The sequence below is a fragment of the Syngnathus floridae genome, chromosome 3 (assembly GCF_059516105.1).
Source record: "Syngnathus floridae isolate MCC-2025c chromosome 3, RoL_Sflo_1.0, whole genome shotgun sequence".
In the NCBI taxonomy this organism is placed as follows: Eukaryota; Metazoa; Chordata; class Actinopteri; order Syngnathiformes; family Syngnathidae; genus Syngnathus; species Syngnathus floridae.
In genome coordinates, this window is record NC_142415.1 from 2,620,314 (window position 1) to 2,632,500 (window position 12,187).

Genomic DNA, 12,187 nt, shown 5'->3' on the forward strand with positions numbered 1-12,187 from the left:
TAGTCCAGTAATTTATACCTGTATGAATCTCCTCCGTGTCTTCTTGACTCCACATTATTGTCATCATGTTCAATCAGGCTGAAATGATCTGCCAATTGTGGTACCCCCACTTCTTCTGTTGGACTTGTGGCGACACACATCTTCCAAATACTGCTCTCCTATAACAAAGATAGTGCGATGAAGAGAGCATAAACAACCATAACCTGTGGTGACTCATGACAAGGAGATTAAGCAAGCTCTATGAGCACGGTAGCATCAAGGGTATTGGGATCACAGTCAAGGACAGAGAAAATAAACAGTGCAATCTGTGAGTGCACAGAGAGGAGTTAGAGGTTTTAGCAGGTTGCATTTTTCTTCATGAAGGATGATGAACAGACATACAATGCCATTAAGATTCTGGTGGGTAGCCAGTTCCAATGTTGCTATAGTAACTCAAATCTGCCAACTATTCAAGGTCCTCACCAAAATGTAATCAATAAATTGAACCAATGCTGCTAAAGCTTATTGTAATTCGGCTTTCAGCAGAGGCTTCGCGGCCGTTTGTCTCCCGTCGATCATCGGACACAAAGTATGGCTGCGGATCAAGAGGTTTGTACGACTTCGTACACTAACTGCACCCTTCTCTTAGAGAGGTTGTCCCTGCTAGAGGGACGTGTCCGCCAGCTAGAGCCGAATAGTGCGATAACAGTAGATGTGGCGGACAGAGACGCGGACTGTAGTCAGCCCGCTAGCCCAGTTAGTATTAGCCCCAAGCGGCTTGCTAATCGCGATGAGCCAGGTAAGACACATGGCCGTCCAAAGTCATCTCGGTCTACTGACCCTCGCACTTTGGTCATAGGTTACTCCATTAGCCGAAATATTACGCTTAAAAATCCAGCCACGGTAATGTGCGTTCCTGGGGGTAGAGCACCCGATATAGAAGCTAATCTTAGGGAGCTGACTCACAACAGGCCTAGTCAACAGCGTAGTTCCAACAACACTAGCTACTCGGACATAGTGATACACGTCGGCGCCAATGATGTTAGGATGAGACAATCAGAGATCACAAAGAAAAACTTAGCGAGGACTTGTGATCTCGCCAGAAAGATGAGTCGGTGTTAGGGTTTTCCAGGTTATCTTTATCGTAGGATTATGTTGGAATGCAACCTGTAATAAATAACCTAGCTATATTAGTTTTATGCTTATGTTGGAATGGAACAGGTAATAAATACCCTACCTTGTCCTCTTTATCACAAGGTCGTAAAACATCCCCTGACATGTTTAGACTAGAGGACAAGGGCTTTCTATTCAGCCTACTCATACCCCCACTCTGTTTCTCTTAATAAATATGCCCTTGCAGGAAGGAGGGTTCGGACTTCCATTCGAACATCGCTGCACGCACAGCGACAAATGGACTCTCCACCTGCAGGTGTCTAAAAGGACTTACTTGTCTCCCGTGTGGTTCTTGCAAAATAAGTTGGAGTGAGCGAATCTCTAACAGTCGGTATCGAGTATTTGCCTCTAGCCCCCTGCCTGGGAGAGGCACTGATGAGAGGTTTAGTAGATTAGTCTCCCTTTCATCGATGGATGGATGACTGGGTTCTGTAAAAACCAGGGACTGTATTTTATAGATAACTGGTCCTCCTTCTGGGGCCGCCCCAACTACTGAGGAAGGACAGCCTTCATCCTAACCGTGAGGGCGCCTTCACTCTTTCTAGGAATATAGATTACTGTTTGAGCCACTCATGACAGGTCACTTTAGAGCAGGCCAGGGCACAGGTGATTAGACCACCTGTTAGGATGGGTTTGGATTCTGTTAAGTTAAAGCTAACTATCGCTTGGCTAGGCTACCTGCATGCACATAGCTCCTTGTGTAGACTAGAGTGTCACAGTTTAAATAGTGCTACAGTACACGTGAACACACTTTCTACTGGGGTAGTAGACAAATCCAATCACTCCACCCCGACCGGTATCGCTGATGAAACGATGCCTGTTTCAGATAATTTTACATGTGTAACAAATATTTACTATCAAATTCCCACGGTCGTATCGTCCCACCATGCTAATCAACATTTGAGAGGTGATGTCAGGCCTAGAGAACACAATCTTACTCAAAGTCAAAAGTCAAAGTCAAAGTCAGCTTTATTGTCAATTTCTCCACATGCGAAAGACACACAAAGAAACCGAAATTTCGTTCCCCCCTATCCCACGGTGACAAGACATGGCTCACAACAGACAAACAAGTAAACAAGTACAACAAAATTTTGTTTTGTTAAACAAAACGCATTTTGTTTAAAAATCCTTCGATAGATGCGAACCCTGATCGACCGATTACACTTAAACTCGGTTTTATGAATATTAGATCGCTTCATACAAAAGCATTTCTCGTTAATGACCTCATCACGGAACATAATCTAAACGTTTTTGGTCTTTGCGAGACCTGGTTAAAACCTAATGAACTGGTAGGGGAATGAAAGGGTGGGGGTGTCGCGCTCATCTCAAATTCCGAGCTTAGATTTAGGCCTCGTTCGATTAAAGTATTTAAAACATTTGAAGTTCTCACTGTCCGATCCACCGCTTTACCGTCATTTTATCTTGCTGTTATTTACCGTCCACCGGGGCTTACTCTGGCGTCCTGGATGAATTTTCAGAATTCGTGGCTGATCTAGTGACAAATGCGGATAATATAATAATCATGGACGATTTCAATATCCACATAAATTTACCGTCAGAGCCACTTACTTTGGCATTTCAGACTTTACCTGATACGTTTGGTTTTACGCTGCCTTGGTTTTACGCAAGCCGTACAGGCAGCAACGCATAAGAATGGAAATACCTTAGATCTGGTATTATCCCGAGGACTTGCAACCTCAAATATAACAGTACTGCCATACACTACTGTTTTGTCTGATCATTACTTAATAAAATTTGAAATTTTAGTTCTTTGTCAAAGACAAGAGAGCAATCAGAATTATAGCAGCCGTAATATTAACTCCATGACTGCAACTGCGCTATCTGAGTTACTGTCGCCGGCAACTGCCATATTTCCCGCATATATCGGCTCTATTGATAATCTTACAAATTAATTCAATGCGACATTGTTAAATGCCATCGACTCTGTGGCACCGCTACGTCTGAAAACTCGCCGTAGATTGCCTATTCCGTGGTTCACAGATGGAACACGTACGTAAGCAATTATGTAGCAAGCATGAGCGCAGATGGCGTTTAACCAAACTTGAGGTTGTCCATCAGGCATGGCATGACAGCCTCCTGAAATATAAAGATGCGCTTATCTTAGCAAAAACTCGTTATTTTTCGCAAGTCATTAATATCAATAAAAACAATCCTAAATACCTATTTGATACAGTGGTAAAGCTAACACTATGCCAGCCGACCCCTGATAGCTCCTTCCACTCAGCTGACCAGTTCATGAAATGTTTTCCTCGAAAGATTGAATCCATTAGGGATGAGATCAAGAATACCATTCCAATCGCTCAGTCGAGACCGCCGATTACGCTTATGATCATGCAATAACCCTCTCAAATTTTAAAAGCGTGTCCCTTGAAAGGCTCACACAATTGGTTAGTGCGGCTAAACAAACAACATGTTTACTCGACCCGCTTCCAGCCAAACTACTTAAAGAATTATTTCAAATTTTAGGACCGTCCGTCTTAAATATAATTAATCTGTCTGTCTCCTCTGGGATAGTGCCAACAGCCTTTAAAACCGCTATCATTAAACTGTTACTTAAGCGACCAAATCTTGACCCAGACTGTCTCAGTAATTATAGGCCAGTTTCAAACCTCCCATTCATAGCAAAACTTCTTGAAAAAGTAGTAGCGCAGCAACTTATTGATTACATAGTCGCCAATAATTGATATGAATCTTTTCAGTCTGGTTTTAGAGCTAATCATTCCACTGAGACAGCACTTGCTAAAGTGACTAATGATCTCCTCATAGCTATGGGTTCAAACACTTCATCGGTATTGTTACTACTCGATCTTAGTGCTGCCTATGACACTGTAGACTTTGATATTTTATTAGAGCGTCTTAAAAGTTGTGTTGGTATTTCAGGGTCAGCACTAGGCTGGTTCTATTCCTATCTATCAGACAGGACGCACTGAGTGGTCTATGGCAATACGTCCTCTGAGCTCTACAACGTTACGTGTGGTGTCCCACAGGGATCGGTACTCGGACCAATTCTATTTAATATTTATATGATTCTTCTTGGGGACACAATACGTAAATATAATGTTAGTTTTCAATGTTACGCGGATGACAACCAATTACATATGCCGTTATCGATGACAGATCCGCGGGACTGTTGTAATCTTGAGGCGTGCCTTGCGGAGATCAAGCAATAGATGTCTCTCAACTTCCTTCGTCTTAACCCAAATAAAACTGAGATGTTGATAATTGGTCCAACTGGTTATGAACACTTATTTAAGGAAACCACTATAACTATAAATAACCGTACTATCACTCAGAGTGATACTGTAACTAATCTCGGGGTAATATTAGACCAAACGCTCTCCTTTCAAAAGCACATTAAGAATATGACCAGAATTGCGTTTTTTCACCTCCGTAATATTGCTAGGATTCGTCCGATCCTCTTGACCGGTGATGCGGAAACTATTATACATGCGTTCATCACGTCGCGCCTGGACTACTGTAATGCATTATTCTCTGGTCTTCCTAAGTCCATCAAAAGTCTACAGTTAGTACAAAATGCTGCTGCAAGGCTGCTCTCACGGACAAGAAAATGTGATCACATTACCCCAATATTAGCCAACTTACATTGGCTCCCGGTCCATTTAAGATGTGACTTAAAGGTTCTTCTATTAACCTATAAATCACTGCATGGCTTACCGCCTTCATATCTCGTTGACCTAGTTGTTCCTTATGTTCCATCTTGTAACCTTCGTTCGCAAAACGCTAGTCTTTTAGTGACACCGAGGGCCAAGAAAATGTCTGCAGGGTCTAGAGCATTTTCTATTCGGGCTCCAGAGCTTTGGAATGCCCTACCAATAGATATTAGAACTGCTACCTCACTAGAAACATTTAAGACACGTTTAAAGACACATTTCTATCATATGGCCTTTAATTAACCTGTAGTGGCCAATTCGGCTGGAGTTTGTTTTCGCTCCCTCTCCCCATCCCCCCTCCCCTCACCCCTCCCCGGCTGGGGAGGTGGTTAGGGGGCACCCAAGGTGACAGCTGGATTCTCGTGGACCAATTCAGGATGAGGGAACTGCAGCTTACCCTCCTTGAAGACACTGCCAGGACAATCGAGGGCACCTCCGGCAGCTCTTTGCTTTGTCTCTGCCATCCACTTTTTCATTGATTTTCATATTATGTATCATTTGTGCCCTCTCTGCATCCATTGCAGCTTGGTGATCCTGAAAGGGGGATCCTTCCATCTGTGGTCCCTTCTCAAGGTTTCTCATTTTCCCCTGGTAGGGTTTTTTTGAGTTTTTCCCTGCCCTTTTGGGAGCTTAAGATCAGGGGATGCTTTGAGAATAATTGTCAATTTTTTGTCTATGTGAAGCCCTTTGAGACTGCTTGTGATTTAGGGCTATACAAATAAACTTGACTTGACTTGTAATTCTGTCATCTGTATCTGTACAGTATTTACCGTTTGTATACATTCTGGACAGTGAGTGATAATTTTAAAAAGCACGATATTTACGACTATACTATACTGCTATACAGTATACTGATATTGAAGGGAGAAATGTCCAAAATAAATTGTAGATTGTTTCCGTTAATGTTTCAGTCATTAATGTCTTGGTGTATGACTAAAACCATAATGATTACAATTACAGCTGCTTGAGTAGTCAATGGCTCCGTTTACATGGACGAAATTTCTTTACTACGATTAGAGTTCGGATTAAGTTGATAGCGTGGGGTGTGCATCTGAGCAATGTGCGTCACTGCGGACAAGCGCAGGAAGTGCGGCAGCCAGCCTGTCACGAACGAGGCAGGACAACCATGTACAACACGGATTGTTTATTTAGGAAAAGAGGAAAAGTGGAGGTGAGAATGCCAGCATAGCGGCTGCACAAGGTGACTGTTGAGCCGGTCAACGAACGCGCGTCGTGGTGGCATCTTGTTACACAGCGGATCAGGCAAACGGGAATCAGGTGGAAGGCATGCGTGTGTCAAGGCAGACAACCAGAATCAGAACCAGCTTTATTGATCAAGTTTGTGCATGCCAAACAGGGAGTTTGACTGCGGTTGATCTCAGCCTCTGTACAACCTTTAAGTGACTGACAACATTCAGGTAACTAACAACATTTAAGTGGTGAAAGCAGGATGTTATTGCACAGTGACGTCTTTGGCTGTGTCTGTGTCTGCTGGTTTTGGCGTACAGCACTCTGTAACGCTGTCCGGAGGGGAGTAGTTTGAACAGACTGTGACCTGGGTGAGAAGGGTCTGCAGAGATGTTACTTGCATGTTTCCGGGTCCTTGACAGGTACAAGTCTTGGATAGATGGCAGGTTGGTCCCGATTATCTTTTCCGCAGACCTAATTGTCCATTGCAGTCTGTGCTTGTCTTGTTTGGTGGCCGATCCAAACCAGACAGTGATGAAGGAGCAGAGGATAGACTGGATGATGGCAGTGTAGAAGGTCTTCAGCAGCTCCTGTGGCGGGTTGAACTTCCTGAGCTGTCTCACGAAGTACAACCTCTGATGGGCCTTCTTCTGGACAGAGTCTATGTGGCCGGTCCATTTCAGGTCCCGGGAGATTGTGGATCCCAGGAACTTGAAGGTGTCTGTGGTGGGAATAGCATTACTGAGGATGGTGGGGGGTGGAAGTGGCGAAGGGTTTCAACTTCACGGTCTTGAGCGGGTTCAGCTCCAGGTGTTTTGGCGTCACCAGTGGACCAGCCGCTCCACCTCCTGTCTGTACACAGTCTCGTCACCGTCCCGGATCAGTCCGATGAGAGCGGTGTCGTCCGCATACTTCAGGAGCTTCGCAGAAGAGTCGCCTGAGGAGCAATCGTTGGTGTAGAAGAGCAGTGGGGAGAGTACACACCCCTGGGGGGCGCCAGTGCTGGTGGTCCGGGTGTCAGATGTGATGGTCCCCAGCCTCACCTGCTGTCTCCTGTTGGTCAGGAAGCTGGTGATCCACTGACAGGTGGAGGCAGGCACCGCGAGCTGGATGAGCTTCTGGTGGAGGATGTTGGGAGCAATGGTGTTGATGTCAGGACTCGTCCCCGATCGTGTCATAGTTCTGTTCGTGTGTCTGTGTGCTCGCCCCTCCCCTCCTGTGTGCCCATGATCAGTGTGATTATTCCCACCTGCCTCTCGTTACCTGTCGTGTATATAAGTCCTGTCTGCCCCTCACTCCCGGTCGGATCGTCGATGTCGTCCCGTTTGCTGTCCTTGTGGTTCCTGTCTGTTTCGAGTCTGTTTTTGTTTGCCATCCCTGTCGGTCAGTCTGTCATGTTATTAGTTTGCCAATTCTCGTCTGTTTCCCTCGATACCTCGTTCCACTTCCCTTTTCCCTCAATAAACCCTGGTCCAAGCTGCACTTGGTCGCCCTGCTCCTTGTTCCATCCGATCCGTGACAGAACGATCCGACCATCACAGCGACCAGCGCTTGGACCCCCCTCCTCCATCAGATCCTGCTGTGATGCCCAATCCACGACCGCCAATCCGTGCATGTTCCAGCGCCATGGGCTTCGCGGCAGCGTTGGGGCTCTGCTGCCGGAACGCCGGACCCGTGGCCACCATCGGACTTTGTTCCGGCAACGCCGGACCCGCGGCCGCCATCAGAGTGCTTCTGGTGCCAGCGGCTTTGCGGCCGCGATCGGACTCTGCTGCCGCGATGCCGGACCCGCGGCCGCCATCAGAGTGCTTCTGGCACCAGCGGCTTCGCGGCCGCAATCGGACTTCACTGCAGCGACGCCGGACCCGCGGCCGACATCGGAGTGCCTCCCTGCGCCATCAGACTCGCGGCCGCCAATGGGCTCCACCCCAGCGTCACCGGACCCGCGGCATTGCCAGGCCTCGTGCCAACAATGCCGGACCCGCGATCATCACAGACCCTGCCCCCAATGCTGAAACACTGACTCCTGCTGCTATGTGCAGCTCTGGCTTCCTGTATGCCGCCGTGCGTGTGGCTGTGACTGTTGCCGCTGCACGTGGTTCAGACTCTCCGTTTGCCGCAGAGTGCGGTTCTGTTTCCCCAAGTCGCCGCCCGAGTGCGGTTCGGTTCCCCAAGTCGCCGCCCGTGTGCGGTTCGGTTCCCCAAGTCGCCGCCCGTGTGCGGTTCGGTTCCCCAAGTTGCCGCCCGTGTGCGGTTCGGTTCCCCAAGTTGCCGCCCGAGCGCGATTCGGTTCCCCAAGTCGCCGCCCGAGCGCGATCCGGTCCCCCAAGTCGCCGCCCGAGCGCGGTTCTGTCCCCCAAGTCGCCGCCAGAGCGTGGTTCTGTCCCCCAAGTCGCCGCCAGAGTGCGGTTCTTCCCCCAAGTCGCCGCCAGAGTGCGGTTCTGTCCCCCAAGTCGCCGCCCGAGCGCGGTTCGGTTCCCCAAGTCGCCGCCCGAGCGCGGTTCGGTTCCCCAAGTCGCCGCCCGAGCGCGGTTCGGTCCCCCAAGTCGCCGCCCGAGCGCGGTCCGGTCCCCCAAGTCGCCGGCCGAGCGCGGTTCTGATCCCCAAGTCGCCGCCAGAGCGTGGTTCTGTCCCCCAAGTCGTCGCCAGAGTGCGGTTCTGTCCCCCAAGTCGCCGCCAGAGTGCGGTTCTGTCCCCCAAGTCGCCGCCCGAGCGCGGTTCGGTTCCCCAAGTCGCCGCCCGAGCGCGGTTCGGTTCCCCAAGTCACCGCCCGAGCGCAGTTCGGTTCCCCAAGTCGTCGCCCGAGCGCGGTTCGGTCCCCCAAGTCACCGCCCGAGCGCGGTTTTGTCCCCCAAGTTGCCGCCAGAGCGCGGTTCTGTCCCCCAAGTCGCCGCCAGAGTGCGGTTCTGTCCCCAAGTCGCCGCCAGAGTGCGGTTCTGTCCCCCAAGTCGCCGCCAGAGTGCGGTTCTGTCCCCCAAGTCGCCGCCAGAGCGCAGTCCTGTCCCCCAAGTCGCCGCCCGAGTGCGGTTCGGTTCTCCAAGTCGCCGCCCGAGTGCGGTTCGGTTCTCCAAGTCGCCGCCCGAGTGCGGTTCGGTTCTCCTAGTTGTTTGTTTTTGTTGGTTCTGTCAGGACTCGTCCCCGATCGTGTCATAGTTCTGTTCGTGTGTCTGTGTGCTCGCCCCTCCCCTCCTGTGTGCCCATGATCAGTGTGATTATTCCCACCTGCCTCTCGTTACCTGTCGTGTATATAAGTCCTGTCTGCCCCTCACTCCCGGTCGGATCGTCGATGTCGTCCCGTTTGCTGTCCTTGTGGTTCCTGTCTGTTTCGAGTCTGTTTTTGTTTGCCATCCCTGTCGGTCAGTCTGTCATGTTATTAGTTTGCCAGTTCTCGTCTGTTTCCCTCGATGCCTCGTTCCACTTCCCTTTTCGCTCAATAAACCCTGGTCCAAGCTGCACTTGGTCGCCCTGCTCCATGTTCCATCCGATCCGTGACAGTTGAACGCCGAGCTGAAGTCCACAAACAGGATCCTGGCGTACGTCCCTGAGGTGTCATGGTGGCGCAGGATGTAGTGCAATCCCATGTTGACCGCGTCATCCACCGACCTATTTGCTCGGTAGGCAAACTGCAGGGGGTCGAGCAGGAGCCCTGTGATATCCTTCAGGTGGCTCAACACCAGCCTCTCAAAGGATTTCATGACCACAGATGTCAGGGTGACGGATCTGTAATCATTCAATCCTGTGATGGCGGGCTTCTTGGCCAACGGCACGATGGTGGAGCTTTTGAAGCACGAGGGCACCTCACACAGCTCCAGGGAACGGTTGAAGATCTGCGAAAAGCTAGGTGCCAGGTGTTCAGCACAGACTTTCAGGCAGGAGGGGGACACGCCGTCTGGGCCTGGTGCCTTCCTGACCTTCTGTCTCCGGAATATCTGACACGTCTCCTCCTCGCGGATCTGAAATGCGGGCGCGGCTTCTGAAAGAGAGAGAGTAGGTGATAACGGCAATGGAGGTGTGAACAGGGGGATTGTGGGGAGAGGTGTGAAAGTTGATTGTGATGCAGGAGGTCCTGTTGTGTGGTTGGACCGTTCAAACCTGCAGTAAAACCTGTTTAGCTGGTTTGCAAGCCTTGGGTTCTCCACAGGATGAGGGGTTGGTCTCTTGAAGCGCGTGATGTTCTGCAGGCCTTTCCACACTGATGAGGGATCAGGATTGGCAGAGAGGTGTCAATCCAAACTCTGCCCATAGCTCTTCTTAGCTTTCCTGATCTCTCGGGTCAGTGTGTTCCGGGCTTGCCTGAACAGGTCACGGTCCCCACTCCTGAAGGCATTGTCCTTGACTTTGCGCAGCATCCTGAGGTTTGGTGTAAACCAAGGTTTGTCGTTGTTGTACATGCAGAAGGTCTTAGTCTGCACACACAAGTCCTCACAAAAGCTGATGTATGATGTGACAGTATCGTGAGTTCATGCAGGTCTGAAGTCGCCGCTTCAAAAAAAAAAAACAATCGGTGCAGTCAAAGCAGGCTTGGAGGTCCAGCTTTGACTCCACTGTCCACTTCCTCACAGTCCTCACCACAGGCTTAGAAGTTTTTAATATCTGCCTATAGGTTGGGATTAGATGAACAAGACAGTGGTCTGAGAGTCCCTTAGCTTCACGGGGCACAGAGCGGTATGCGTCCTTTATTATGGTGTAGCAGTGGTCCAGTGTCTGTGTCCCTCTGGTGGGACACGTTATGTGCTGTCTGTATTTCGGGAGTTTGTGTGTCAGGTCCGCTCTGTTAACATCACCCAAAACGATGATCAGTGAGTTTGGTGTTTTTTTCTCCATGTCAGCCAGCAGCTGCGTGGCTTTGATCGCCCGTGCGTGTGGTGGAATGTAAACAGCCACCATTACGATCGAGGAGAACTCCTGTGTTGAATAAAACGGCCGGCAGTTTATGAAAAGTGTCTCTAGGAGAGGGCTGTAAGGCTCTTTCAACACTGTGACATCAGTACACCAACCTTCATTAATATCGAAACATAGACCACCTCCCGTAGTTTATCCTGTGAGCTCTGTGCTGCAATCCGCGCGTAGGAGCCGAAATCCAGGCAGCTGTACGGCGTGGTTGGGGTTTGGTGAGCCACGTTTCGGTGAGGCTCAGGGCGGCGGATCTGCTAACGTCCGGGTTCCTTGGGATAAGAAGCAGCATTTCGTCCATCTTGTTCACCAGGGAGCAGACATTCGCCAGATGAATTGATGGTAGGGGAGCACGGAACCCTCTCTGCCTCAACTTCACGAGGGCTCCGGCACACTTGCCACACCGTCGTCTCCGGCAGAACTTGTAGAGCGCCGCCGCTCCGGCTAAAATCTCCGTCAAACTGCCTGGGTCAATGAAAACCGGAGAGAAAGTGCCAGGAGAAGACTGTTCGATATTTAACAGTTCTCTGCTAAAAGTGATCCGGGATGGGCAACAGAAGACGCAAAAAACACACAAGATAACACAAAGCAGCAGAGAGCGAGTCAACGGGGCGGCCATCCACGGCGCCATCTTAAATCAGACGTACTGCTACACAGCGGATTAGGCAACCAGGTGTGCGTGTGTCAAACCAGACGAAACGGCATGGGCTGACCGGTGACGAACGGCGTCTATATACACGCCCTAATCAGCAGGTAACACGGGACAGGTGGTGGCAATCAGCGCCGATTAGCATGCGCTGTTCCGTACTGGTGACGTGCGCCCCCGTGGTCTACTGCGGAGTGCACATCTGCAGGCCAGCAGGACGAGAGTGGAGACGTGACACAGCCACGCACCAAGGAAAAAATTACCGCCGTGGAGAAAGAGTCAGGAAAGTGGCCGGCAATGAGCGCTCAGAGCGCAGGGTGTGCGTCTGAGCAATGTGCTTCACTGAGGACAAAGCGCTGGGTGCGCGGCTGGCTACCGCACGTAGGGAAAAAGCACTGCCGTCCAGCAGTCAGGACAGCGACAATGAGCCCTAATAGCGCGGGGCGTGCCTCAGAGCAATGTGCGTCACTGTTAGAGTTGTGCTTGAGTTCAAGCGCGGGAGGCGGCAGATGGCCACGCATGAGGGAAGAAGCACCAACGTCGGGACACGTGACAATATCACGTGTTTGTTCTTTTATTGGTTATTAAGGGAATGGGAAAGGTTTATGTAGCGTAA

General features: G+C 50.1%; 1 protein-coding gene across 3 annotated transcripts in view; it reads right to left on the reverse strand.

Annotated features, from left to right (window-relative positions):
• The window catches only part of il16 (interleukin 16), a 65,666-nt gene that overhangs the window by 43,129 nt on the left and 10,350 nt on the right, over window positions 1-12,187 (reverse strand). For all 3 annotated transcript variants that reach the window (XM_088371479.1, XM_088371477.1, XM_088371476.1), the window contains exon 4: window positions 19-158. In XM_088371479.1, coding sequence (XP_088227605.1) covers window positions 19-158 — 140 coding nt within the window. The remainder of the gene's footprint in view (window positions 1-18; window positions 159-12,187) is intronic.